Source organism: Lepidochelys olivacea, assembly GCF_965140295.1.
Source record: "Lepidochelys olivacea isolate rLepOli2 genome assembly, chromosome: 1".
Lineage (NCBI taxonomy): Eukaryota > Metazoa > Chordata > Testudines > Cheloniidae > Lepidochelys > Lepidochelys olivacea.
This window is the reverse complement of record NC_140411.1, coordinates 349,862,665-349,890,518: the sequence shown is the minus strand read 5'-3', so window position 1 is coordinate 349,890,518 and position 27,854 is coordinate 349,862,665. Positions and strand designations below refer to the sequence as shown.

The following is a 27,854-nucleotide window of genomic DNA, read 5'->3' as shown; positions in this document are numbered from 1 at the left end:
ATCTTACACAGTGGCAGCTGCCCCGAGATCCCCGTGCAGCTAGGCAGGCAGCGCTCTGGGCAAAGGGCATTCACGGACTCCAGTGGGGTTCCCCCTTTTCCAGCTGAGCTGGTCTGGCAGGGGCACCCCTTCCCCTTCTCCTGGGCCTGCAGAAGGCACGTTGCTTCTTTAAGAACTTTTCCCCTCCCCCACCCTTCTGAGTCTCTGCCCTTCCCCTGCCCTCCCCGCCCCTGGGAAGCAGGCGCTGCCCCTTTAAGACCTGCCTCGCCTCGCAGGTGTTGCCAGACGGGATGGATACAGAGCGTTCTGAGCAGGGCTGGGCCGCGGCGGCCGTGGAGTGACGGGGGGGGGGGAGAGCGACCAATAGGGAGGCAGGCGTCGGGGTCGGCCGGGCCAATGGGCGGGTAAGGTGGGCGGGGCAAGGCTGGGGTCTGCCAGCTGGGGGAGCTGGCGCTGGCGACCGGGGTCGATCGGTGGCTGCGGGTGGCCAGGGCGGCCCCGGCTCCCCTGGGCCGGCCGTGAGCGGGCGGGGCGGGCCCGGGGCCATGCCCAGGCGGCTGGCGGGGCCCCCCGCGGGCCCCCACGGGGAGGATTTCTCCTTCGTGAGCCCGCTGGTGAAGTACCTGCTCTTCTTCTTCAACCTGCTCTTCTGGGTGCGTGGGGGCGAGCCCCGGGGCGGGGGGCACAGGGGCAGCCAGCCCCGTCCCTTGGCAGAGTGTGGGAGGCATGGCGGAGGTGGTGGGGTGATTCCCCTGTCTGGAGGGAGGGGGGCCAGCAGGGCATGGGGGGCCCGAGGGTATTGCCATGCCTGGGATGAGCCCTCAGGGCAGAGGTGTGGGGGGATCTGGAGGGGAGGGCGGTGAGACGGTCCGTGGGTGGAGGAAAATGACCCCCATAAAATCCAACCCAGCTAATGTTCTTTTCATCCCCGTTCCAAACAGGGCTCACAGATCTTTAAGGAGCATAGTCACTTTATTTTTATCCATGTAATAGAGGAAAAAACACTTTCCTTCTTCTTCCCCCTCTCTCTGCTTGTTCATTCATTTTGGCTGGGGCGGGGGGGGGGGTTGATATTTTTATTCTGAACAAACCTAGTCGCCAGGATGCTGTCCTGACAAAAACTGTACACGTAAAAAACCCTTCCCTGGGCTTCTGAAAGGAAAACCGAAAGAAGGGGGTAAATTCTCATTTACTTCACCTGCACCTGAAAGAGGACTGGCTTCATTTTAGCCGGTGCCCTTCGTGGCTGGCCTCTTGCACCCTAGCATGAAGCTGTTGTGACCGGTTTCCCAGCAGGGAATCTTAAAATCCAGGAAACCAGAAACAAAATGCATTTCTGTTCTCGGTAGGTTTCATAAAACTGTCAGTCTCCCCCACTCCCTCCAACACAGGTGCACGCATGGTAAAGGTTGTCTCTAACCTACGTTGTGAGATGTATCCCTTTAAGAAGGGAGTGGAGCTTAGAATAATATCTGAAAGGTCCCTGAATAGTGATCGCATCAGTTCGTTCAGCCTGGATACTGTTCTAAAGACAGCAACTCTAACCTAGTGTGAGCTTGGCTGAGAATTGGGGAACAGCAAATAACACTACACTTAAAGAGGCCTATTTATACGTTTGGTGGTTGTTTAGACTTAGACTTTGATTATTGTGTAAAATCGGTCAAAAGCGGGGGGGGGGGTAGGGGGGGAAACATGCAAAGCAAATGTCTCACATACTGTGTGAGTGGTTGGACGGAACTGTTTCTCATAGACCTTCAGCCACTATCAGCAGTGGCATCGTCGTGTCAGGGTATGCTGGCCCTTTGGATAACCAGCTGAACGTAAATTGGACACCTTTTGTCTCTGTTGATGTTCATTGCTCTGTGCATTTCTATTACACAGGCACCTACGTGGTGCTGCATTGATTGAGGCTGTGGAATGGGGGGGCCAGTCATCTATCGGGTGACTTGTTCCCATATCTCGTATACTTGTCTGGTTTCTTTTCTTTTCCTTTTTTTTTCCCCCTTCAAAAAAGGCCTTTTAATTAAGGGAGGTAAGGAAAAAAAAATGTATCCATGGCTCTCCTTGCCCTTCAAAGTCTGTAGAATTTACAGGGACGTTGACTTTAAAAATCACACATCCCTTGGTGGTTTTTTAAACCCACTGCAGAGCTTTGTTCCTGTCTTATGCAGTCAGTTTCCACTTCTACTTTGTGGGGGCTTTCTTGAGAACAACAGGCCAGAGACCAAGAGATTCTTTATTTTTAAAGGAAAATGTGATTGCTACACTGCAACACTGGGGACGCTACTTAGAACATTTTTAAATCGACTGTATTTCTAGCTGACATGGTCTGTTCAATATCAATGGTGACTTCACTTCACTTTACTAACTGGAGTAATGTCTTGGGGTAAGAAGAAGGTGCTTTTAGAGCTTAGAATGACTACAAATTAGGACTGTATGCCCAGCCCTACCCTGTAGGCACCATCAACAACTGGTTGTTTCCAGTGCTGTTGCGTGAAGCTGGTGCCATGTAGAATATCCTTTGCGGTTCAGCTGTTTTGCTCTCTTTCTTCCCAGGTTGGTATAGTTCAGCCAAGTGTTCAGCGCTCACTGGAGTTGCCATAGTCAGAATACCTTTGCTAGGTGACCACAGTGTCGGAGAAGGGATAGACACAGGCCAGAGGACAAATTGGAGCAGATCTTTCTACCTGGTCAGCCTTGTAAACAGCTCCTTGGTCAGATGTGCCTTTCCCAATGAACTTATGAACCTTACAGCTGTGCCCAGCAAATTCCTGTAAACTGGCGGGGCTTCAGAGGAGCTCCTTTGAGCCGCGTGCCAGTGGGGGTCTTGTGCTAGAAATGCACGCGCGTTGCCGAACAGGGACCGCGTGGACAATGGCAGCCTTCCCACAGCCTCCTGTCCATGTTCTCTAACCGTGTCCGGGGCCAGCTTGGAGTCAGAGCAGCTCAGTCTCCGTGGCACGTTCGTTCCTTGTTGCCTCTGCTGAGAGGGTTGGTTAGGAAGGTGACTTTTTGTGGCGTGGACGCCTGTCCCCTGGAAACAGAGCTGAGGTCCCATCTCCTTTCCCAATGGCCTCCCACATCCACTGATGGTTAGTTTTCTCTGGCTGGCCCCCTTTTGCATTGACCCCTGCAGTCCTAGTGCAGTGTCTGTCCCCTCTGAACACTACGGTGTTAACCATCGCCCTGTAAAATGCCAAGAAGAGGAGGAAGCATCGAATATGGTAGTTTCACTAGTTGATCTCATGAGTCTGAATGGACTTGGCCCAGCTCAGTGTAAGCATGAAATTGACTGATTTCTAGCGTAGAATAAACTTACAGCTGGAAATACCTACTGGGTCACCTGTTTATCTCCCCCAATGCACTTCGAACCCTTCCTTGGCCAATGATATTTTCTTTAATAGCTGAGATCCTTAGAGCGGCCCTCTAACTGGGAAGCAAGACCTCACAGGGTTGTCACTTGTAGCTTGCCAGGAACTGCCCCAAAAGCCCCCTGTAATTCCAGTCTAGCAGAACCCTCTGCTTCTAGCTTTCTTGCCTTGATCTGTTTGTAAAGGGCCCCTCTTCAGTGAGTATCCACATCGCTGCCTAATGGTCAGAGCTGGTGGACCTGTGAGTCGGGTTATATTCCTGGCTATGCTATTGGACTCCCAGTCCTTGCCTACACAAGAAGGTATACCAGCAAAAGGACTTACAGCCCACCATATAACTGCATCTACACTGGGGTTTTGCCAGCATGACTGTATTATTTAGAGGTGTATTTATTCTTTTGTGCACACTCCTAACCAACATAGCTATTCCAGCAAAACTTTTAAGTGTAGCTCTAAATACACCTGCCGCAGGCCACAGTAGGTCACTTTCCCTGCCTGTAAAACAGGGATTTGACTCGGAGGAGTTGAGGATTAACTGGTTGTCCCTTGCAAAGAACACAGAGTTCTTCTGCCAGAAGGTGCAATGAGGTCAGATGAGGGTCGCTCTGATAAAGGCTCCATACCCAGCCAAATTGGCCCCCTAGTAAGGGGGACTTCTGTCACAAACCTCAGCCTTGTGGGTGCAGCTTTGGCATGATCTGGGCCAAAGGGAATCTGCAGCCCGAGAGAAGAGTGCATGGAGGAAGACAAGCTCTTGGCAGTTTCTTGCCTTCTCTTCTTATAAGGCACATCCCTGTGCTGTGCTTATTTCTTTGTCCTTAGTTTGGTCTGATGGGCTTTCACTCCAGACGCTTCTCTCCGGCCTGATCGCGCTGTGATCTAGAGATCGGGACAGTGGTGGCAAAACGTCCAGGCTCAGTATGGTAGTAATTGCACTTCCCCTTTGCAAAGAGGAACCGGTGCCCTCAGAATGTCCTTTGGCTGAGGGGGGCTCCTTTCAGAGCCCACCAGCCCTGCCCCTTGGTTAGCTGACACTGCTGCTGTAGATGGGCACAGCAATTCCTGGTCAAAGGTGCAAATGAATTCCATGTGTGTGTGGAGAAGTCTCCGTTTCTCCCCCCCCCGGTCTACTCCCTTGTAATGCTGCAGAAATGCTGGGGGCTGGAGCAGGCCGCGGGCCAGGATGAGCATTGCAGACCTCACCACCGGCCTTCTGAATTCATACATCCCTGTGGAGTCTGTCCTCACTGCGTGTCTCAAGAGAATGATGGGAATTTGGGGGCCGTTGGCTGGTGGGGATGGAAAACGTGATTGGGGGGGAGTGAAGGAGTGGCCCCCTGCTTCAAAACCCCCACCCCAAAAGAAATGCTGTTTGCATGTGTCTAAGCAGAGACCTGCCAGGCTGAGCCGGCTATGCCAGGGCTTCCTGTGCGGCTTGCAAGCACCATAATTACCGCTGCGTGCATTATCCGATTACCTGCCTGGCACTTTCCTTCACAGCTCATCTAATCCAGTCAATTGTCAGCGTGATTGTTTTTATGTGGCTTGCCTGGGGAGGAGGTTCTGACAGGTCACAGAGCTGACACACCCCTCCACCCCCCCACACACCCATGGCAAATAGCACGGGTAGGAAGTAAAGAGTTAAATCAGGCTGGTTAGGTTTAGAGGTTACGCCAAGTGGCACGGCAGGGGGATACATTCCTGGGGGAAGCCCTCCCATATGGGCTGAACTAACCCATGGAGCAGGGCTCTGGTGTGTAACGACAACTCAGTTCTCAGCAGGGGCGGGCAGAGTCCTGTCCTTAAGTGGAAACCCTGGCTTGTGTTCCCTGCTGGGCCGCTAATTGAATTGTATTCCGTCTGGCTGCCCAACGGAGAGGGCGCGCCCCAGCCTCGGGATGCAGATTACAGCACTTTATATAGCTAATGAGCAATGCTGGCAGCTGAACAGAGGAGCGTAATGGGCTTGGGGCAGAGGCGGGGCCCCTGGAGGAAAGTGGCAGGGATCGGCTGAGTCCCACGGGCGTGACTCGCTTTCCTCTAGCTTTGTAATGAGATGCACTGACTGGGTGGCTTTGGTTATTTTAACTTCCACGGGAGGGAGCTTTGCTTGCAGTGCAGTGAATATTAATACAGCTGGGAACCCCCTCCCCCCCCCGCCCAATTCCTGCCCAATCCTGGGCCCTCCACACCCAGTGCAGTCCCATCAAGGCACTCTTGGCAGTTTGAGGAAGAGGGACCTGCTTTCCTGTTCCCTGACCCCTTTGGGGAAGTGCGGCCACCTGAATGCAGTTAAAGAAATGCAGAAGCTAGAGAGGGAAGCATCTGTATAGAATTCCCCTTGCAGAATCGAGCTGTAGAATCTTCTCTATACTGGGGGGAGGTGTGGGGACTTGGATGCAGTTTGTAAAACTTAAGGGCCTGTAATAGGAAAAATTCTCAGTTTCTTTCACCCCAGTCCTCTACACACAGGGCTTGGTGTGATGTGGTTCTGCTCTCAGCAGGGTGAGCTAATCAGAGTCACCATCAGCCTTGCAGATTTAGGTGCTTGGAAGAGCAAACCCGGACGAGAGAATTGCATGCAGAGGATTGACCCCGGCTTAGCGCCGAGTTACAGCAGCAAGGGGAAAGTTAGGGACTGTTTCCCAGACAGGCTGGTGTCCCCAGCCCCTATGGACTTCAGTGGGAACTGTGGTCCTCCGCAGTGTCGAGAATCAACCCATTATCTCTGCCCTGCAGACCTGCCTTTGGTCATTGCTTTCTGAGCAGGTCACAATGGGTCTGTCTACACTGCCATAAAAGATCAGCAGAAGCGAATCTCAGAGCCAGGTCACCTGTGGGGGGAGGGATAGCTCAGTGGTTTGAGCATTGGCCTGTTAAACCCAGGGTTGTGAGCTCAATCCTTGAGGAGGCCATTTAGGGTTCGGGGGCAGAAATTGGGGATTGGTCCTGCTCTGAGCAGAGGATTGGACTAGATGATCTCCTGAGGTCCCTTCCAACGCTGATATTCTGTGGTTCTATGACTTGGCCTCACAGGACTCAGGCTGCAGGGCGAAAACAGCAATGTAGAAGTTGGGGCTTGTGCTGAACCCCAGGCTGAGAAACCTTGCGAGGGTGGAGGGTCTCGGATCCTGGGCTCCAGCCTGAGCCCAAATATCTACTCTGCTTTTTTAGCCCTGCAAACCTGATTCAGTTGACCCAGGGGCTGAGTCGCTGTGTGGGTTTTTCTTTGCAGTGTAGACATACCCTGGGTTCCATGCATCCCCGTGGCGGGGGGGCGGTGGAGACTGAGAAGTGTGTGAAATTATCTCCTCCAGCGGCTAGGGCTTCATGTAAAAGAACAAACCCACCCAGACTCTGCAGAGTGGCTGTATTTTGTATATTGCCGCTAACAAAAGCCGGGCGCTCTGAATGTTAAATTGTCTATTGTTTCCCGCCATCCTAGACGGCCGCCTTGGGATTGTATTTTCCCAGTGTGTTAGCACGTCCGAGTGGCTGTACGGACACCGAGCAAGACACCATGCCTGCCCCATGAGCTTACAAGCTTAACTAGACAAAACAGACTTGCCGAAATAGGGAGGCACCATACACGCACGATGTCTGAGGGGGCGTTAAGGTCTGTCTAGCCCAGCGGTGGGCAAACTACGGCCTGTAGGCCACATCCAGCCCCCGGGACCATCCTGCCCGGCCCCTGAGCTCCCAGCCGGGGAGGCGAGCCCCTGGCCCCTTCCCTGCCGTCCCCCCTCCCCTGCAGCCTCAGCACGTGCCCCCAGCGCTCTGGCCCGCCGCCCTTGCCGTGCAGCGTGGCTGGCTTCGGCATGGTAAGGGGGCAGGGAGCGGGGGAGCCCCAGGGGAGCGGTTGGGGGTGTGGATAGGGGTTGGGGCAGTCGGGGGACAGGGAGAAGTGGGGGCTGGATAGGGAGTGGGGCCCCGGGGGGTGGTTAGGGACAGGGGTTCCCAGGAGGGGGCGGTCAGGGGACATGGAGCGGGGGGGTTGGATGGGTCGGGGGTTCTGAGGGGGGCAGTCAGGGGGCGGGGAGTGGGAAGGGGCAGATGGGGGCGGGGGCAAGGCTGTTTGGGGAGGCACAGCCTTCCCTACCTGGCCCTCCATATAGTTTTGCACCCCAATGTGGCCCTCAGGCCAAAAAGTTTACCCACCTCTGGTCTAGCCTATGGGGTTTGGTTTTTTTGTGTGTCCCTTCCCTGCTCCCTTTACCAGCCATTAACATCCATAGATTTGGGGGGGGTGGCGGGAGCGGGACAGAGAGGAGGAGCAAAATCATACAGGTCACTTTTGAAAACGTTTGCCTGGATGTCCTTGATGTCTCCTGACTCCCTAGAGGGGCTGAAGGGATGTTTACGTGGCAGCTGGCAGCGAGCTGCCCGGCCCAGCTGCGCAGACTCACATTTCTGGGGTTTGAAATAGCCGCGTGGATGTTGCAGCACCAGCCGAGACGCCCAAGTTCAAGCCCACCCAGCCTCTTAGGCTTAGCTCGGTGGCTAGCCTTCCTCTCCGCTGGACCCGCAACGTGCGTGCTAACACAAGTGTGGCTGTGGTTTCCCCCCGGCTGCAATACAGACGTGTCCTCGGGTGTCTTAAACTTCCCAATCTTCCAAAATCACTAGCTCGCTTGAAAATCTTGGCCACTGACTTATTTTTGTATAGATAAACTTCTCCATGACATGCTGTCAGAAGGTGGCTTTTTAGACTTTTAAACCCCAGGTCAGCTGATTCAGGGTGGGGGCGCATGCCTGTCCCCTAAAAATAATTAAAAATAGAGCCATGTTGGTGAAGAGCCCACATTCAGCGCTGGCTTTACGGAAGCTCCCAGATGGTAACAGGTCCCCTGCTCTTTTGGGATGACTTTAAGCACTGGCAAGAGGCTGCGTGTGTAACTTGCGTAACTGCCTCCATGGAAGATGTCTTTGTAACCCCTGTAACTTCAGTCTGTTCAAAATATTTGAAAAGAAAACGAATCCGCGAAGGCAGCGGTTCTCAAACTTTAGCAACCCGAGGACCCCCATTTTGATTTAAAACTTTTTGGGGACTCCCCAACCCGACTTCTAATTTTCCCCAGGAGTGCTCAACCCCTGCTCAGCTCCAGACCCTGTCCCCACTCCACCTCTTCCTGTGCCCACTCCACCCCTGCTCCCCCTCTTCCCCACCTCTTTCTACCCCATCCCCCAAGCATGCCCCATCCCTGCTCCTCCCCCACCCTCCCAGCCCCTCCTGCACACTGCTGAACAGCTGTTCTGCGGCATGCAGGAGGCACTGGGGGGGAGGAGGAGGAGTTGATCAGTGGGGCCAGCAGCCTTGGACATGATTCACGGCCCCTTGGAGCCGCACATGATCCCAAACCCCCTGGAGTACCCTCATGGAGCCCCAGGGGCCCATAGACCCCAGTTTGAGAACCACTGTGCTAAGGAGATGCTTTAGAAAATAGAACAGTGTTTTTTGGGGGAGATGGTGAAGGGGGCTGTCAGTTGCGTAATGCCCAGCACATTAAAATCTTGTAAAGGATTTTACCAAAAAATGCTGTGTGAATTTCACTCCCTGCCTTAGACCAGCATATGGTGTCTGTATATCACTTAAGCCCCTTATTGTTTGCAGTGTTCCCTAGATGCAAAAGCTTGTCTGTTTCACTGACAAAAGTTGGTCCAGTAAAAGATGTGTTTACCTCATCCGCCTTCTCTCTCTCTCGAGCATAGAGGAGGTAAAGTGACACGCAGAGGCCGTGCGTTAGGTATCCATGGGGATGGATTTGATTCATTGTGGATATAAAAGCTCTCATGAAATTATGAGGAAAAGCATCAGAGAGGTAAAGGCGTACGCCTGCCCAGGAGCGGGGAACTAGTAGTGAGTGCCGCCTATAGAAGGAAACTGACTAGTTTGGTCAAGTTTAATGCCAAGTATGGCATGAAACGCCCCTAGTAAAGTAAATCGGGCTTTGCTAAAATGTTGTTGTTTTAATGATGTAACCAAGGAAAGGGCACACTGTGAAATGACTCCTATTTAGGCTGCTGCGTCCCTTTAAAATCGAAAGCGGGGACTGCTCCAAGCGCTCACACCGCACTGTTCTCTTTCTCCTGCTGTGCGAAGGCTGCTGTTGGATTTCTCTCCCCCAGCACAGATTTGTTTCCTCTCCCGAGAGCCATTATGCTGGCTGACTCGCTCCGGTGCTGTTTGAAAAGCCCTGGCATGCTTGTTTGCCTGCTGCTCCCCCTCCACCACCTCCAGACTAGTTACTTGTGTTTTCGTCGTCTCTCTGGCCTATACACGCCCGCCGTGTCGGGGCCACCTGATATTCCCCGGCAGTTGCACCTGGGTTCTGGAGCTGGGCTGTGGTGGTCATGGGTGCGGTGGGAGAGGAAGGGGTGTCCCACAGAGGTGCCAGGCAGCCAGCTGGGCCCTCAGGCAGTGCCAGGGCTCCTTTGATCCAAGAGAATTGCATCCTGGATGTGCTCTGAGTGAGAGGCGGACGTGCAGCGTGCCAGCACGAGTGAGCCAGGGAGCGCGTAGTGCAAAACTCACCAGCCTGGGGGGGATAAAATTGGTCTGATTGGGATGAAGAAAGATGGCCGGCAGAAAAAGAAAATCTTGGTCCATACAGGATGAAATGAAACTGCAGCTGGAATTCCTGTCCCTTGCTGGTCTCCTGGCCCTTCCAAGCTCCTTGCTAGGGCTGGAGATGCTCATAGCTCCATCTCATAGGGAAGGGGTCAAGTCCCTTTTGGGTATAGGGCCTGCCCAGCCCCCACACACACACACTCTCTCTCTCTCTCTCTCTTTAAACAGGTAGAGGCTCCTTTCAGCCCCTCGAGCAGGGATACCTCTAAACTCAAACTGTGTGGGCCTGTTTCCTTTTCAGCTCTTGAGTTTCTCTCCTGCCCGCTCTTCTCTGGCTGAGAGACTCCAGTCTGGGGCTGCTGTGCCCCTTTGGAGGTCTCCCAGTTGCCGCTTGCTTGGTGCGCGTGATCCGTCACTCAGCCATGTCTGTATTGGAGCAGTAAAGCAGGCCCCGTGTGCAGTCATCCAGAACTCGGTGTGTGTGGGGGGGGGGGGGAACTGAGTCATTTACATGCATTTAAATGTTGTCACTTGTCCCGGGCAGAACTTTGCATCACTCCAGTGGAGTTGGGATTTGTTTTGACCTTGGTTCAGTTAGCTGCACTGCAATGAGGGGTTGGCTGGTGTAGTGCAGGCGCAGAACTGCCTCCCCCTAGCGTTTTAAGCACCATGTGCCCCAGGCCTGCTCCGTGTAGGATTAGCTGTCAAAGGCTGCTGAAGTGCCAGAGAATGCTGATGCAGATGAAGGCAGTAGGGGATTTTGGGCGGGGGGGGGGGGGTGGGAATGGCCTGGCACAGACACAACCTACAGTGGGAGGTGTTTGTGAAATGACTGGCATTCTGGCGGCTCGGGGCACTCTCAGCATCTGTGGGTCTGTGTAAAGGGCTGTAACGATCAAGAAAATATGGCACCATGGGGCTCTGCATTTTTTCTTTTTTTCTCTCAGGAAACTGCTTCCTCTTGGAAGTCTCAAACTGATTCTTTCTTCTCTGTTGCCTCCCCTGTCGTGTGTGAAAAAACAGCTGTTCTCTTTGCCTCGCCCATGATCCCAAGTAACCCCGCCATCGGAACATAGCTAACGCTTCAGTTGATTTGATTATTCACTTCGATTTAACAACCCAACGTCCTGCATTACATCCTAGTGCTATACAAACGTGCTGTACGAAGCCAGCCCTGGCTGTGCTCCTGGCAGCCCAGCTGTGCTGCAGTTGAGTAGGTCTTTGGCAGCAGAGATCAAACCTAAGACCCCTGGATCTAAAAGCATGGGCCTTTCTAAGGACCCCAGGTCTGTAAGCTAAAGCTGTAACCAGCTTGTCAATGTCTATATATGGCCCAGCCACCAACCGAGGGGAGCAGACCACCCCACAGAGTAGGTGTGGATGACGCTAACCCTAATCCAGATGGAGCTGAAGCAGTGTGAGCAATGCTGAGAAAGTTGTGCAAAAATCTCTCTAGTGTAGCACAGTCTCCGGGGTGCAGCCATCCTGAGCAGATGGAGTTTGTGTGGCAATTTCGTAGAATCATAGAATATCAGGGTTGGAAGGGACCTCAGGAGGTCATCTAGTCCAACCCCCTGCTCAAAGCAGGACCAATCCCCAACTAAATCATCCCAGCTAGGGCTTTGTCAAGCCTCAAAGGAAGGAGATTCCACCACCTCCCTAGGTAACGCATTCCAGGGCTTCACCACCCTCCTAGTGAAATAGTGTTTCCTAATATCTAACCTAGACCTCCCCCACTGCAACTTGAGACCACTGCTCCTTGTTCTGTCATCTGCCGCCACTGAGACCAGCCAAGCTCCATCCTCTTTGGGACCCCCCGTGGTTGCACAGAGACTCTGTGGCAGAGCTGGGTGGTGGTAGGATTTTTTATTATTATTTTTAAGAGTCTGCACTCCTCCGGGCAGCGACCTTGTCCGTCGTCTGTGCTTGATACTGGGCTGAGCACTTGGCTGGTGCTCAGATAATAAAGGGTGTTTAAAACGCCTAGATTATTGTTTAACATGGGGCTGTCCTGTTTGAAATGTAAATGCTCAGGGCTGTTTTTTTACTTCCCTGTTGCTCTCAGAAGAAGCAGCGAAGCAAAGCCCCCGGGGTGAGGTGGCTGTTCCTGCTAGGGTTCCCTAAACCCCCAGAACCTGTTAGCCTCCTAACACCACCTTAGGCTCCCCAGGAAAGCGCTCCCGCTCGTGTGCAACGGCCCAAGAGCCTCTGTGCTTGGCTCCTGCCCACTCAGCTGGGCCGCCTGGCGTTAGTACTGGAAATAGAGAGGTTGGTTCCAGCACAAGGCCAGTCAGCAAGCTCTCAGGCCTGGCCTAGCCTCCTCTTCCATGTGCCCGAGGGCTGGGTCGGCTATTTCTCGGGGCTCGGGTGGCCGGGGTGGGGGGGTGAGTGACGCAGAGAGCAGCTCCGACCTTGGGCCCAGCCCGTCCTCTGGTGAAATGCTAACAGCAGAGTATAAACCAGAGCATGAACTCCCCACTGTGTGCCTGGGGCTGGCCCTGGTGTGGACCAGCTGGACGAGGAGCCAGGGATGCCTGCTCGGAGATGGCTGCTCCCCATCCCAGGTACGAGGCAATGGGAGCCGTCGCTGTGCAGTGACAGCGGACTGGCTCTGCGCCCTGCCGGGGCTGGGTGGGATTGTTATGGCCACCAGGAGACCTCTGCTAGGGTCTCAGGCTGGTTTGGTGACCCGCCGAGCACCCCCTGCAGGAAAGAAGGGGCTGCTGCCCTTCCAGCCATGTGGGTGAAGTGAGCCCAGGTAAGCAGAGGATGGGGAGAGATCACAGCTGGGGGTAGATGGGGCAGAGATGCGACCAGCCCCAGAGGGATGGATGGTCACTGCTTGAACGGGTGGGGCAGGGGGTAACCTCATGGCTTCAGGAGAGAGAGAGCAATTTGCCATTGACTGGTTTGCTCTACCCACTAAAATGGCCCCAGCGAAGGGGTGCAGGTGGCCGGGGGGGTCACAGTGGGGCCACAGGCAGCCCCCGTAGCTGCTGTTACAATGTAGGTCTCCCCTCCTCTCTGCCCTGAGGGCTCAGCTCCTGCCTGGGCTAGCAGGAGCCTCCCGCATCCAGGCTAGTGAGGCAGAGGAGACGTGATGCGTCCTGTGTCTGGCTCTGATGCTTTACGTTCGCTCCAAACCCCCACAGAGTCTTTGGGGGGGTGGGAGGTGCTGGAAGGGGGCGGACTGACTCCCTGTCTCTGCGGGGCAGCAAACACCCCCCTGGTGCTGAGCAGTTCCCCAGCAGAAGGAGAAGCCGAGGAAGCTGCTATTTTCCCCTGCCCCTCCGGGTAAAGGCTAAGGTGGCATTTTGTGCAAAGCCCAGTGGGCGCATGGACCGTGGACTCGGGCGTCGTGGGGTCAGGGAGAACTTCCCCTCCACGCCATCTGGGCGTGCTGCGCCAGTGTGGGCATCGGCCTGTCACAGTAAGTGGCTGGTCCCTGCCAGGCTGGTGGGTGTGCGGCACTCCCATCCCTGGATGGCCTGGGGAATAGGCCATGAGCGCCAGGAATTGCACCCCCTGCATCCTGCCTGGTTGCTTAGGGCACTGCCTGGCCCTATGCTATTTGGGAGACCTGCTTCAGGTTGGGGGCTGACTGGACAGCTTGGGAGATTTCTCCCCTCTTCCCGCCCCTCGGTGCTTTAGCAGTGGGTGAGGGAAGCAGGGAGTTGGCGCCCCCCTTGTCAGCCATCTTGTGGCAGTCTCTGTTTCCGAGGCTGGTGCCCAGGGCTCCTTCAGGCTGAGCAGCCGTCCCGTCACCTCCCACCCTGCTCGCAACCTCCCTTCCGTCGGGAGAGGTCACCGGTGCCAAGGCCCTCGTGGGAAGCCCGAATCGCACAGCAGGTGGCCGGGCCTCCATCTTCCCCTCTCTCCGTGGCGGCTGGGGCTTGCTTTGCGGTGCATGAAGGACAAGTGCCTCCGTGTCCAAGCATCGGCTCCGTGCGCCTGGCATCCATCAGGCTTGGACGTCTGAAGTGTCTCGGCTCGGTGAGCCTGGCTAGCGCGCTCCGTCTGTGGGGGTTAGGACGGGCGGTTAGCTGCCGGGGGGGGCTCTCCTTGCATGAAGGACGAGGGCGGGGGTGCTGCGGCCGAGCCCCGCTTACCCAAGACAGGACACAGAGGGGGCAGCTGCGCTCTGCTTTCAGCCAGTAGGGGGCAGTGGACACTGAACTGCAGCTGGCTCCTCCGAGTTAGAATGAGACCCATTAGCCAGGCAAGGGATGTGCCGCTTACCCTGCGCCCGCTCTGCGTGACAAGAGGCCTCCCTGCCTGCGTAGGGGTGGCCCTGTGCTCCGGGGATACCAAGCTGCTTCCCGTCTGGGAGAACGGGTGGGAAGGAACGGGCGTCAGCTGCTGTGCGAAGGGGAACGGCTGGAAGCCAAAGTGGGGAGAGCCTCTGGCTTGACTGTCCTTCCCCAGCGGGGGCCGCCTTTGTGACCCTGATAGACTTGCCTGTAAGCCTCCATCCCGCTCCCCGTCCCTTGGTTCAGAGCTGCCGGGGAGCAGCGAGCGGTCTGTCTTATCGGGGCAGCGAGGCAGGGGCCACAAACACGACAGAGTTGTCTTGAAACTGCCTGAATTCACCGGCCTCCGTCTGCCTTCACCCCGCGGGCTCCGGGAAAGGACAGCCGCAGCCTGCGCGGGCCCTGCAGCAACGAATGGCTCTTGGGAGCAGTGCAAAAGGCCCTTGAGGGGTGTTGTATTAATTTAGATGGAATAAATGGGTCAAAGGGGTTATCCTAACCCAGTCGCTGTCCTTCACTGAACAGTGTTAAACCAGGCTGGCTGTGCAGAGCCCTCAGCCGGCTTAGCACCATGGCAAACGCACCAGGTAAAAACCATTGTATTTAGTCAAGTTAAAGAAAAGAAGGAAAAGCAGCTAAAGCATTTGAAATGTGAAGTGTTGAGTCAGGCTTCGTTTTAACAGCCTCCCTTGTTCCCTTACGCTGCGGAGAGTTTTAGATGGAAACGCCCCTTGTTAGACCGTTTCTTTGATGGTGTCACACATGGTGATTACTGTCCTTTTTGGAGAACAGAGAAGAAGTCAGTCGCGATGCTGCTGTTAAAGTCCGATCCTGTTTCATCCCAGCGGGTGTTTGGGATTCCGCTGTAGCCAGCAGAGGTGGCGATGCCCTCTGGGTCCCTCTCCCTGGCCTCGTCTGGTCAGGATGTCCCTGAGGGTTAGGAAAGAAGGTCCAGGGTCCTAGGGGGGGTGGGGGTGGCAGCCATGGTGGTCAAGTTCGCTCCACTCCCACCTTCTGTTCTTCCATTTGACCTTCAAGGACCCAAAAAAGGGTTGGATTCAAAGTGCAGAACGATGAGAATGCAACTTCCTTCTGCGGTGGGGTGGGGAGGGTGCAGGGTTAGCAGGCCTGATTCCTGGCAGTGGGGCGTAGGGAGCAATCTGCTTCCCCTGTAATGGGAGCACCTGGGAATTGGGGCACGTGGCTGACGCTTAGGGTGACCAGATGTCCTGATTTTTATAGGGACAGTCCCGATAATCAGGGCTTTGCCTAATATAGGCGTATGGTACTCCCCACTCCCTGTCCCGATAGTTCATAGCAAGTGTGAAAAGTCACTTTCACACCCCACTGACACTGGAATTCGGCCTTGTCATTGGTGCCTCCTGTAATGAGATCAATACAGAGAGTCCAGCCCAGGGGGAAGCCTGGAAGGAATCTGTTACCTTCCAGCCGGCAGGGACAGGTCTACACTGCAATTAGACGCCCGCGGCTGGCCTGTGCCAGCTGATTCAGGCTAAGGGGCAGTTGAGTTGCTGTGTGGAGGCTCAACCCTTCCACCTTGCACGGTCCTAGAGTCCAAACTCCAGACCCAGCCCAAATGGCTAAACAGCCCCTTGGCCCAAGCCAGCTAGCCAGGGGTCTTTAACGGCACTGTGGACGTACCATGTGAGGCCCAAGTGAAGGAAGTGGCTAGCAGAGGCTGCGCAGTCTGGTGGGCTGAGCACTGGGTAGGGACGCCTGGGCTCTATTCTCAGCTCTGCCCCAGGCACCGGCCATGGGCCAGCGGCTTCGCTTCTGAGCCTCAGTTTCCTCCAGCTACAAAAAGCAGGCTAGTGGTTGGGCAGCGCTGGATAAATGATGGCCTCTTGGTAAAGCCTGTTACCAAGGCTTCTCCCCCAGGGGCCGGAGGGGGCCAGCCTTGGTTCTAAGCCTCCTTTTGCAGTGGCATTTAGTGAGGGGGCTCTGAGGCAAGCCTGCTGCCAGCTTCCCCTTTACCTCCCGGGGCTGGCGCCAGCTTCCCCTCTGGGTTTGCTCCTGCCTCGCTGGGAATCTGGTTAGACGCAGGAATCAGACGGCCTCTTCCCCTGGGCGTTGATACTCGTCTGCCAGCACAAAGCACCAGGCAGCCTTGTACAGAGCAGTAGGCAAGGGGGCTGTAGGGTTTGCGGATCACAACTGCCGCCTGCCTGTGGAACAGGGAGAATCCACGTCCGCTCCTCCCGGCTAGCTCCTGGCTGTGGCGGTTGGCTGTTTCAGGGTGAACAGAGCGGTGGGAGAACAGGATTGCTTGAAATGCTGTGGCTTTTTTCAGCCAGCCGGGCGTGGGAGGGGGAAGGTGTGTGTGTGTGTGTGTGTGTGTGTGAGAACCTGGAGAGGGTATGGCGCGCACGCCCCCTACACGGATTGGCTGCAGAGCATCACTCCAGGCGTTGATTCTGTGTGTGGGTGTGAATCCAGAGTTGGTGAAAGGAGCTGGCTGACAGCCCTGCAGAGTGAAGTCTCTGCCCGCAGAGAAGGGGATGACGCTTCCCCGGTGTACTGCCCCCATCCCTGCTTGGATCCCCCGCCAGGGTGAGAGGGGAGTGCATTCTGTAGGGCCCATCCAGTCCTTGCCGTCCGCCTGCCGTGGCGGCATGTTCTGTGGACCCTGGGCACCGTGACACTCGGCGTTCTGAGCCCTGGGGCTGATGGGTGCTTTACGAAGCTTGGCCAGTACCTGCTGACAAAGGGAAACTGAGGCACAAAGTGACTCATTCAAGGACACCCAGCAGAGGAATAGCAGCTGTGGGTACAGAGCCCACGGGCCCTATCCACACTGCTTAGTGTTAGAGAGCTTTCCCTTCACCCTCTCCCCTGGTTCTTGTCATGCAGACAGCAAGCATGATTCCAATTTCCCTTCCGTTTCCTGTTTGACCCTAGTTTATATAGTAATATTCTCCACTATACCTTAACCCATCGTTTTATTGAAATTTAATTAACCAATCCTAACCTAGTTACATCATTCTCCAACCAATTATATCCCACTATCCTAATTAACTACACCTAGCAAAATGAATTATATAGCAGACAGAAACAATTAGAGAACCAGACAGATGAACAATAGAAAAGTGGGGGCCATAAAGATAAACATACAGAAATGAGAGTTTCACAACCACTGAGAAGTGATTTCTTGCCAGACAGGATGCTATCAAACTAAGTTTTCTTTAACCATCTTTATCTGGCGGTGATGGGCACTATCGGGACAGGATTGTCTTCCTAACAGCCCAACACCACCTTATTTCAGCGTGACTCATTTGGGATGGGAGAACGTGACTGTTCACTTTCCAGCTTATGGCTGCCCCTGCTGCGTAGCCAAAGGCCTTAGCCCAGCGGTGGCCAGCCTGGGCCTGAGAAGAAGCCAGAATTTACCAATGTACATTGCCAAAGAGCCACAGTAATACGTCAGCTGCCCCCAGCACCTCCCGCCCACTGGCAGCCCCACCGATCAGCGCCTCCCCCTCCCTCCCTGCACCTCCCGCTCAGCTGTTTCGTGGCGTGCAGGAGGCTCTGGGGGGGAGGAGCGAGGGCACGGCAGGCTCAGTGGAGTGGGGTCAGGACCGGGGGCAGAGCCAGGGGTGGAGCAGTGAGCACCCCCCGGCACACTGGAAAGTTGGCGCCTGTAGCTCCGGCCCCAGAATTGGGGCCTAGACAGGGGGCCGCATATTAACTCCGGAGCCACAGGTTGGCCGCCCCTGCCTAAGAACCAGGCCTCCGACTCTCCTAGGGAGAGAAGGCCCCTACACAGGCGGACGGTGATTTTGATTCTCTGATTTTATACCCCTGTAACTAGCTAAGTGATAAAAATACACTTAAGTTCTTAACGCTTTACAGGCAGGCCTGAATATCCATATTCTAGCACTTAGCAAGGCCCCAAGCCCCCCTCAGATGGTGGTAACTTTCAGCCTTGGCTGGGCTGACCGGGATTTGCTCTTGTGCCTGGGGAGGGAGCGTGGCTCCTTATCCTATTGCCAATCCCCTGAGCCCTCTGGAGACCCCCAGTGCCCTCCCCTCATTTAGGGACACGGCATGTGTGGGCTGAAGTGCCGAGCAAGTGGCTGGCTCTGAATCTCCACGTCCTGTCTCCACAGATGATCTCGATGGTGATGGTGGCCGTGGGCATCTACGCCAGGCTGATGAAGCATGCAGGTGAGTGACTGCCGCCTTCCCCTTGTCGGGGCTCTGGGATTGCTCCTTCTGGTGGGACCCTGGAGACTGGCTGCCCTGGAAGCAGACGGGTTTGGGGAGGAGAGCAGAGCCTTTCCCTGGGTCTGAGGCTGGAACGCAGCTAAGGGGGTGTGAGGTCTCTGGGAGGGAGCACGGCCTGCTGTGTGCGGCTGGCATTTAACCCAAGCAACCAACCCCATCTGGGGGGAGAGGGGAGAAGCTGCCACTCTTGTCCAGTGAAAGGGGGCTTGGACGCATCCCCACTCCCGTTTGTCACAGGCCTGCTGGCAGGGTGGTGCAGCTGGACTAACGGCTCTGTGCTCTCGCATCCTCTCTCTCCCCCACCCCCTCTGCTCCCACTTGGCAGAGGCGGCCATGGCCTGCCTAGCGGTGGATCCCGCCATCCTGCTCATCGTGGTCGGCATCCTGATGTTCCTGATCACCTTCTGCGGCTGCATCGGCTCCCTGCGTGAGAACATCTGCCTGCTGCAGACGGTGAGGGGACGGGAGGCCGCAGGATCCCAGCCTGGGCTGGCGGGGGAGCAGGGAACAGTCGTATGGGGGTTATAGCCAGGACAGGGGATGGGAAGCCTCATGGGGACCCCGCTGTCTACCTGGGCAGCCTGCAGAAACCACCAGAAGTGGGCTTGGGGGTCCCCCCTCAATGACTGGCACCTTGGGCAGCAGTCAGGACTGATGGGACCCAGGGTGTCTCTGCTCTGTCTCCAATTTCCTTCCCCACCCATTGGCATGAAATCTTGGCTGGTGCCCAGCCATGCTGATTACAGGAAAGCTTGTGGCTCCCTCTATTGGCCAGAGCTGGGGAACTCTGGTGCCCCAGCAGATACTTAACCATGCGCCTCCCAGGGAAACTGACCCTTTCCACTCAAAGTGCCTTTAATGGCATTGAGCCGGGCATCTCTGCTGAAGAGACGGAGGGTTTCTCATTCCTTCCAGCTGCTTGGATGTGTGTTGGTAAGAGCTGCTTGCATAGCCAGGGGAGATCAGACGCTGGAGTCTGTACAGCTCTCCTGCGGTTGCACCGAGCTCTCCGTGGTGGATCGGTTTGCTAGCACCGACATGGACAACGCTTTAGAGGTGGGTTGTGTCTGGTTCAGCCCTGAACCAGTGACCCGGCAAGGGGCCACAGGAGCGCTGTGCTCCAGGAGGTGCCATCTTTCAGAAGAGATGTAAAACCCAGGCTCTGAGCACTTTGGGATGGTAAAGATCCCACAGCATATTTTGCAAGCACGGGGCATTAACTCCACCCTGCCTCTCTGACGTCCCCTGCAGTTTCAAAAAGTGATGTTTTCTCTCTCCCCTGTACCAGTCTTCTGTGCATGGCTACACAGCTGCTCTGTTCCACCCCAGAGGTGGCTGCGTTTCAGTGCTGGGTGAAGTGGTCAGTAGATAGGAATCTGTGAACAGGCACTACGGGAATGTAATGTGATGGGCCTGGAGTCCTGCTGCCCTGTGACATTGCACCACCGTGACCCAAGCAGCTGCAACTCTTGCTCCGTAAGAGATGGTGCATTGTTGTCTCTTCCGTGGCAATTTGCTGACAGCTGTTTTCTCTCTCCTGCAGTTCTCAATCTGCCTGACCTTAGTCTTCCTGCTGCAGCTGGCAGCTGGAGTGCTGGGCTTTGTCTTCTCTGATAAGGTAAATACACCAGAGAGCTGGGGTGAGCATTGTTCTTTTGAAGTGGTGGTGGGGGGAGTAGGATCCACCAACATAACTGCAGGACCAGACCTGGATTGGCAGGGAGCTGCCTGGGAAGAGAGAATAGATTTCTTCCCTCACTAAGCTGCGATCCTCTGGAGAAAGGATGTTCTGCATGGGGACGGAGGGCCAGAGAGGCCAAACCGCAAACAGGAGGCAAGGTGTCTGGGCGTGAACAGAGACTGTCCTCTTTTTAAAATCTTATTTAAATGAAAAGGTAAATGAAAAGGTTTGTTTTGATCCAAGGCTTCCCCGGCAGACTTGGAGACCCAAACACATCAGCCTTCTGCTGGGGCGTGGGCACCAGAGTGCAGCTGGCTGGCTGGGTTCGCTGTCACTGCAGGAGGCGTGTCTGCCCCAGGGTTTGGTCCCTGACCTCGTCGTCCTTGTCGGTGGCCAGCATTTTGGTTTCCAGTATATTTCCCACCCCAAACAAGTGGAGGGGGCAGGGCAGGATGGGCTGGGGTGAGGCCACTGGCCTGCGATTCAGGCAACATGGGTTCAGGTCCCTGGCTCCACGTGTGGTCTACAAACTGGGGGTGACGCCCGTCCGGCGTAGCTGTGAGCTTAAATCATAGGGGAGGAGGTGCAAGTGGCGAGGGGTGTGCAAGCACGCTGGTAGGAGGGAAATCTCCCTGGCGACCTCTCGGTATTCCTCCCCCAGGCACGCGGGAAGGTGAGCGAGATCATCAACAACGCCGTCGTGCATTACCGCGACGACCTGGACCTGCAGAACCTCATCGACTATGGGCAGAAGGAGGTGGGTCCAGTTAAAGAGCCAGCACGCATGGCCGTCCAACAGGTCTCCTGCCTCCTATGGGGTGACTGGCCCTGGGCGAGCTCTCTGGCTTCCTCTATGATGGGGATGGCTGGGTCTCTCCGCCCTGTAGCGGGGATGGCTGAGTCTCTCTCTTTAAAACATCCCTAAAATCATCTCTCCTGCCTTGACCCAAGTTCTCTTTCAAAGCACATATCATGGTCTCTCTCCTCGCCGAGGCTGCAGGGCCAAGATCTGTTCCCCTTCATCCCTTCTTGGAGCTGTGGGTGTCCACGGTTCTCTGGTTCCCTTCGTTGTCTATCAGACCCCATTCCACTAGTCCCACATCCTTCTGCTTCTTTGTGGACCCCCATTTTCCAGCGGGAGGGCGGTGCCATCAGACACCACACCCCGCCCAGTTTGAGTCCAATCGTGCTCGTCACAAGTACCCGCCGAACTCTCTCGCATGTACGCACAAATGATTCTTTGTTCTCCTGCCACGGGCTTGGTCCCAGGACTGTCGTGCAGCTGGCGTTGCACATCTGGAGTCTAAATATACTCCCACCCCTCTGCTCAGACCCTTATTACGCCTTTGTCTCCCAGAGCCCTGTTCTCCCAGTTCCACTGCTGTCTGTAGGCCATGAGAAATGTTGGATTGGGGATAGAGGCTGGAGGGAATGGGGCTAGTGCTAAAGAAATACAATCATGGTTCCTTTGAGTTCCCTGTGTCTGTCTCTCCCCCCCCCCACACACACACACAGGGTCTCACCCTGGAAAAGTATGAAGCCACGTTACAAATGCTTTTAAATTGGACCCGAACTGACAGTCTCCCTGGTTCTTATGGTTTCTTCTCCTCCATGGGGAGTAATGTATTTATTGAAGTCTTTCATTCCCCTGCTACCTCTGTTTTTAAGCTGTTGTTTATGTAGGACTTACTAAAAATTAAAAGCCCATTCAAATTGACCTGGCCTCTTTTTAAAGACCTGCCCTTTGGCATAGGCCCAATTTCCCCTTCCCTGGCCCTCTTTGACCTGTGCTGTCTCGTTACAGTTCAGTTGCTGTGGGGGTATCTCCTACAAGGACTGGTCCCAAAACATGTATTTCAACTGCACGGCCGATAACCCCAGCAGGGAGCGCTGTTCTGTGCCTTACTCTTGCTGCCTGCATGCAGCTGATCAGGTAAGAGCAGCCCCGCTGTTCTGCTGAGAACAGGACCTCTCCTTGCCACCCTCAAATTCTGGTGGCTGCCCTGCACCCAGGGCCAAGGAAGTCTCTAAGTCGAGTAGCTGGGTAGCATTGCACTCCTCCACCATGTGCTCTCTGCCATTCGCAAAAAGGGGAATAAGGACAAATTGCGGAATTACAGACCAATCAGCTTAACTCGAGTACCCGGAAAGATAACGGAGAAGATATTAAGCAACCAATTTGCAAACACCCCTAGAAGGTGTTATAAGGTGATAAGTAACAGTCAGCACGGATTTATCAAAAACAAATCGTGTCAAACCAACCTAATAGCTTTCTTTGACAGGGTAACAAGCCTTGTGGATGTGGGGAAGTGGTAGATGTGAGATATCTTGACTTTAGAAAGGCTTTTGATACGGTCTCTGACTTTCTCATTAACAAACTACGGAAATACAACCTCAATGGAGCTACTATAAAGTGGGTGCAGAACTGGTTAGAAAACCATTCCCAAAGAGCAGCTATCAGTGTTTTACAGTCATGCTGAAAGTGCATAATGAGTGGGGTCCTGCAGGGATGAGTTCTGGTCAATATCTTTATCAATGATTTAGATAATGGCATACAGAGTACGCTTATAAAGTTTGCGGACGATACCAAGCTGGGAGGGGTTGCAAGTGCTTTGGAGGATCGGATTAAAATTCAACATGATCTGGACAAACTGGAGAAATGGTCTGAAGTAAATAGGATGAAATTCAATAAGGGCAAATCCAAAGTACTTCACTTAGGAAGGAACAGTCAGTTGTACACGTACAAAATGGGAAATGACGGCCTAGGAAGGAGGACTGCGGAAAGGGATCTGGGGGTCCTAGTGGACCACAAGCTAAATATGAGTCAAGAGTGTAACACTGTTGCAAACAAAGCAAACATCATTCTGGGCTGTATTAACAGGGGTGTTGTAAGCAAGACACGAGAAGTAATTCTTCCACTCCACTCCACACTGATTAGGCCTCAACTGGAGTATTGTGTCCAGCTCTGGGCACCACATTTGGGGAAAGATGTGGACAAATTGGAGAAAGTCCAGAGAAGAGCCAGAAAAATGATTAAAAGGCTAGAAAACATGACCTATGAGGGAAGATTTGAAAAAATTAGGTTTGTTTAAACTGGAGAAGAGAAGATTGAGAAACTGACATAACAGTTTTCAAGTATGCAAAACATTGTTACAGGGAGAAAAAAAAATGGTTCTCCTTAACCTCTGAGGACAGGACAAGAAGCAATGGGCTTAAATTGCAGCAAGGATGGTTTAGGTTGGACGTTAGGAAAAACTTCCTGACTGTCAGGGTGGTTAAGCACTAGGATAAATTGCCCAGGAAGGTTGTGGAACCTCTGTCATTGGAGGTTTTAAGAGCAGGTTAGACAAGCACCTGTCAGGGATGGTCTCGTCATTACATAGTCCTGCCCTGAGTGCAGGGGGCTGGACTAGCTGACCTCTCGAGGTCCCTTCCAGTCCTACACTTCTGTGATTCATGTCCCGCATGTGATCCCTTTGCCCCTGGACAAACCCTCATGCCACTAGGGGGTGCTCATAGCCCATTGGTTCCTACAGCTCCAGCTGACCAGGCTGGTCAGCCCATGGCTGGCTGTAGACCCCTCTCCATGCCATCTCCTGGCTGGCTTGGAAGAAGCTCCATCAGCTGAGTGACAAGGCCGTGGTAGGAGGAGAGGGCTGGGGGTATTGTATAGGAATCGATGTAGGCCCTGCTAATTCTTCTCCCTCTGGAGGCAGGGTGTCTGGGGGAGCCAATTCAGGTGGCCGGTGCTGCCCTGGCCCAGTCACAGCTAGAAATGGCTATTGTTTGTTTCTGAGCCCGAGGAAAAAGGGGGATCCGATCACTGATCCTGGGTGACAAACGAGGGGCCTGATTCTGGGGTTTCCCAGGCTCTCACCAATCACACACAGGCTGGGACCTGCAAGGTACTGGCCCTCTGGTCTCCGAGTGGGTCTAGGAGAATGAGGCTGCGCTAGGGATGCATTTGTGCCCACCCCCTTCCCCCCCAGCAGCTCCTGTGAGGGAGACACCCTCGCTGGAGACACTGGGTGGAAAAGGAGTCCCATGAAACTTGCATGGTTGTGTCAGTAAATGCCCGGCGGACATGCCGTGGGATGGGAAAGCAGCTCACGTGGGTTCCTGTACGTCATGGCTCCTCCTGGCTGCCTCGTCCGGAAGGGATGGGATCCCCTCTAGTCCGCCTGTCCCACACCAGACGAGGTGATGCCCTGCAGCCGGATCTCCCGAAAAGTCACGAGCACTGGAGTTTCTGCCCTTTCCCTAGGAGGCCGCTCTCCCAGTTCGGAGCATGCTGCAGAGCCCAGACACCCCAGTGATGGGGGAACTAGGAAGGGCTGGGGCTTGGGCTTGCGGGAGAGAGAGCATAAAGGGAAACCTGGCGTTAACAAGGACATGTTGGCTAAGGAAGCCAGGACCTGTCCCTGGGTCTGTCCCACGTGCCACTAGGCAGCAGCTAGGGAAAGCCCGACCCCCATCCCGCAGGCGTGCGAGGGAACCGGAGCGACTTGTGCGGCCCGTGGCGGTGTGCGAGGCGTGGCCGCACGAGGCTATCCATCCCCGGGGCCCCGGCTCGCTGTCACCTGCCCTGGTGCTTCCCCGCAGGCCGTCATCAACACCATGTGTGGCCAGGGGATGCAAGCCATGAACTACCTGGAGGCCAGCGAGTTCATCTACACCAACGGCTGCATCGACAAGCTGGTGAACTGGATCCACAGCAACCTCTTCCTGCTGGGGGGCATCGCGCTCGGCTTGGCCATTCCACAGGTAGTTTTTCCCCCCTCCCCCCCACCCGGGATATGTGCTGCTGGGGCCAGAGCGTCTGGTGTTTGCACTCAAACTGCGGGGGGGGGGAGAGGTTTCTGCACCCACCCACCCCCGTTAGCTCTGGCGGAAGGGAGCAGGGGACAGGCCCAGCCTACTTGGTATAGCCCCCACAGGATAATGAGAGCCAGGTTATCTGGAGCAGGGATTAAAAGGGAATGGCCCCTTAGATTTGGAGCCAGGGATTGGGCACTCCTAGATCTGAGGGGTGTATTCACGCCCCCCACGTCAGTGGTGGGTCTGGGATGCTAGAAGCACTCCAACGGGGAAGGGCTGTTTCCCCCTCCCCCACCCATGACATGGCAGGGGCTGGAGTGCAGAATGGACCCATCTAACCCTAGCGAAGAATCCCTGTTGGGTGTTTCAGAGAGAGCAGGCAAAAAACCCTCACCGTGGTCTGTGCTAACGTGCCCTGGGACGGGAGTGGGGAAGAATTGCTTCCCGTGCTCCAATTCAGGGCGTGTTTTGACTTTGGGCGTGTAACTCTGGGGGGGATCCTAAGGAAGCCTCGGCTTGCACTGGTGCCCTGGCTGCGGAGCTTGGCAGAGCTGTGGGGGGAGCCCGGGGCTGGAGCAGGCAGTGGGTCGGGCTCGGCACAGTTACTGGGCGTGGGGGGAGCCTTTGCCTGGCCCGCTCGCCCCTTTCCCAGCTCCAGCCTGGGCCGCGAGTCTCTCTCGAGAGGGAGGAGGGATGGCTCAGGGGTTTGAATATTGGCCTGCTAAACCCAGGGTTGTGAGTTCAATCCTTGAGGGGGCCATTTAGGGATCGGGGCAAAAATTGGGGCTTGGTCCTGCTTTGGGCAGGGGGTTGGACTAGATACCTCCTGAGGTCCCTTCCCGCCCTGAGATCCTAGGATTCTAACACCAAACGCAAACGCCGGATATTCTCGTCAATAGCCGTGCGCTTGTCGCTGGGCGAGAGCTTTCCGATTGGCTTCACCTCAGGAGGGGAGCACACCGATTGGCCGGCGGGGATGCCGGCTGTTCCCAGTTGGAGCCGCGCACTCACCTGTTCCTGAGCCCTCCCGGGTGGGTTTGGCCTGTGGCACTTTCCTCTCCTTGCAGCTGGTGGGAATCCTGCTCTCCCAGATCCTCAGCAACCAGATCAAAGACCAGATCAAGCTGCAGCTCTACAATCAGCAGCACCGAGCGGATCCTTGGAACTGAAACCCAACCGAGACGAGCGAGGGCTTCCTTGCTGGGGAAGTGTTTCTCGCCCCTCCGGCAGGGAACGGCGTGGGGAGGAAGATGAGACCTGCATTTTTCCCCTGCGATTGCTCACCCTGCCCTGCACGGGACGGGACATGGGGGTAGCCCCCCGGAGAGCAGAAGACCCCCCCGCAGCCCCCAAGGCCGGCAGCGAGAAGCTGCTGCATCTCAGGCATCATCTGTAGCGTCCCCGCCCAAGTAACTGACATCGTGGTCCCTTTTTTGGGCAGCGTTTTTTGGGGTGTTGTTTTTTTTTTTAAGAGGGAAAAGAGCAAAATATTTCCCAGCTGCCCTCTCTGGGAATTGCCTTGAGAGCTGGCTTGGCTGCGTCTTCCCCTAGAAAGCTGACGCATTGGTGCTACTAGGGCACAGCTGGGCTGGCTGGTATGGAAGGGAGGTAAGTGGGGGGGGGGGGTATAATGCAGGTACAAGCTTCTTTCCTCTTGTGTGGTCTTGGAGCACGGGGAGGGGGGCCTTGCCAGCTTCCCAGGCCTGGACCAGCTGCCTGTATCCAGATGGGAGTGACACCAGACAGGAGAATAATCAGCCCCTGACCCTGCACTGATCTTTACTGATGCTCCTCTGGCTTAAATATATCAGGAGGGGGCTGCTAAGGGGGGAGGGCTAGAGGATGTAACTAGTTGCCAAAAACCAGACTCTGGGGGGGGGGAGGAGGGGCAGGAATGGGGTCTGGAGCCCAGCCCTCCAGGGCACTGACTCCAGTCTGGGGGCACCGTCTGAGTCTGAAGTGGGTCTTGGGCACAGGATATGAAGCCTTTCACCACTAGGGCTTCCAGTCCCTGCCCAGGCAGCACTGACCGTTGTTACTCTCCGCTGGGGAAGACTCACCGCGGTCCCTGGCAGGGCTGGTATCTCTGCAGCACACAGCTGGGTTGCCTTGGAGGTGACTGTTTGGGCTCTTGGAAACCTCCCGAGAGGCCGAGTTTCTCAAAGCTGATCCCTGTGGCAGGCAGCAGCTGTCAGCGGCTCTGGGAAGCCCTCGATCTGTGGGTTTGTAGTCTAGCCGGAGGCCCTCGTGGGTCTTGGCTCTGGACTCTCGAGTTCAGTGGACACAGCCAAAGATCAGAGGGTGCGTTGGCTACTCCAGGTCCATCCGATGTGGCCCGCGGCCCCGGGAGCTTGGCTGTGGGAAGGGACTGAAGCAGCAGACCCTCAAGCATAGAGCAGAGACTGCAGTGGAGTGGCCAGTTCTGGGCACAGAAGAGTCCAGTTGGCAGGGCCATCAATGGTGGTAGCTTCTACCAGTCTGGCTACACAGAATTCAGCTCCCCCAAGCCTCGAATTTTGGGATTTTAAACCCTCAGAGCAGCTGCTTTCTTGCTGAGCTCTCTCTGCTGTGTGTACGATGATGCTCCTGATTGGATCCATCCGCAGGGATTGAACCTGCGATCTCTGGCTCTAGAAACGTAAGCTGCTACTGTTTGAGCTAAAGGACCAAGTCTGTTAGCTCAGACAGGAACAGGCTCATAAACCTGTGTCCATGGTGTCACCACTAAGGGGGACGAAGTCACACTGTAAGCACAGAGGCAGGAGGAGGTAAGCAGTTTTGTATCCAAACGCTCTATACCTATCCAACATTGCTGGCGAGAGATGCCCACCCTACCCCCTTGTGTAAGGCAGCGATGAGGGGCGGCGTGGCAGGAAGCGATCGGGGTAACAGGGGTTTGCAGTCGTCAGCCTGGTGTGGGT

At 55.3% G+C, this 27,854-nt stretch overlaps 1 protein-coding gene across 1 annotated transcript; it reads left to right on the top strand.

Annotated features, from left to right (window-relative positions):
• The first annotated feature begins 449 nt into the window (after nucleotides 1-449).
• Nucleotides 450-26,545, top strand: TSPAN33 (tetraspanin 33). Its single transcript, XM_084614940.1, has 8 exons — nucleotides 450-653; nucleotides 18,317-18,374; nucleotides 18,760-18,887; nucleotides 19,978-20,052; nucleotides 20,777-20,872; nucleotides 21,920-22,048; nucleotides 24,718-24,879; nucleotides 26,001-26,545. The coding sequence occupies exons 1-8, from the start codon at nucleotides 546-548 to the stop codon at nucleotides 26,100-26,102; spliced, it is 858 nt and encodes a 285-aa protein (XP_084471066.1). The 5' UTR covers nucleotides 450-545; the 3' UTR covers nucleotides 26,103-26,545.
• Nucleotides 26,546-27,854: the final 1,309 nt, after the last annotated feature.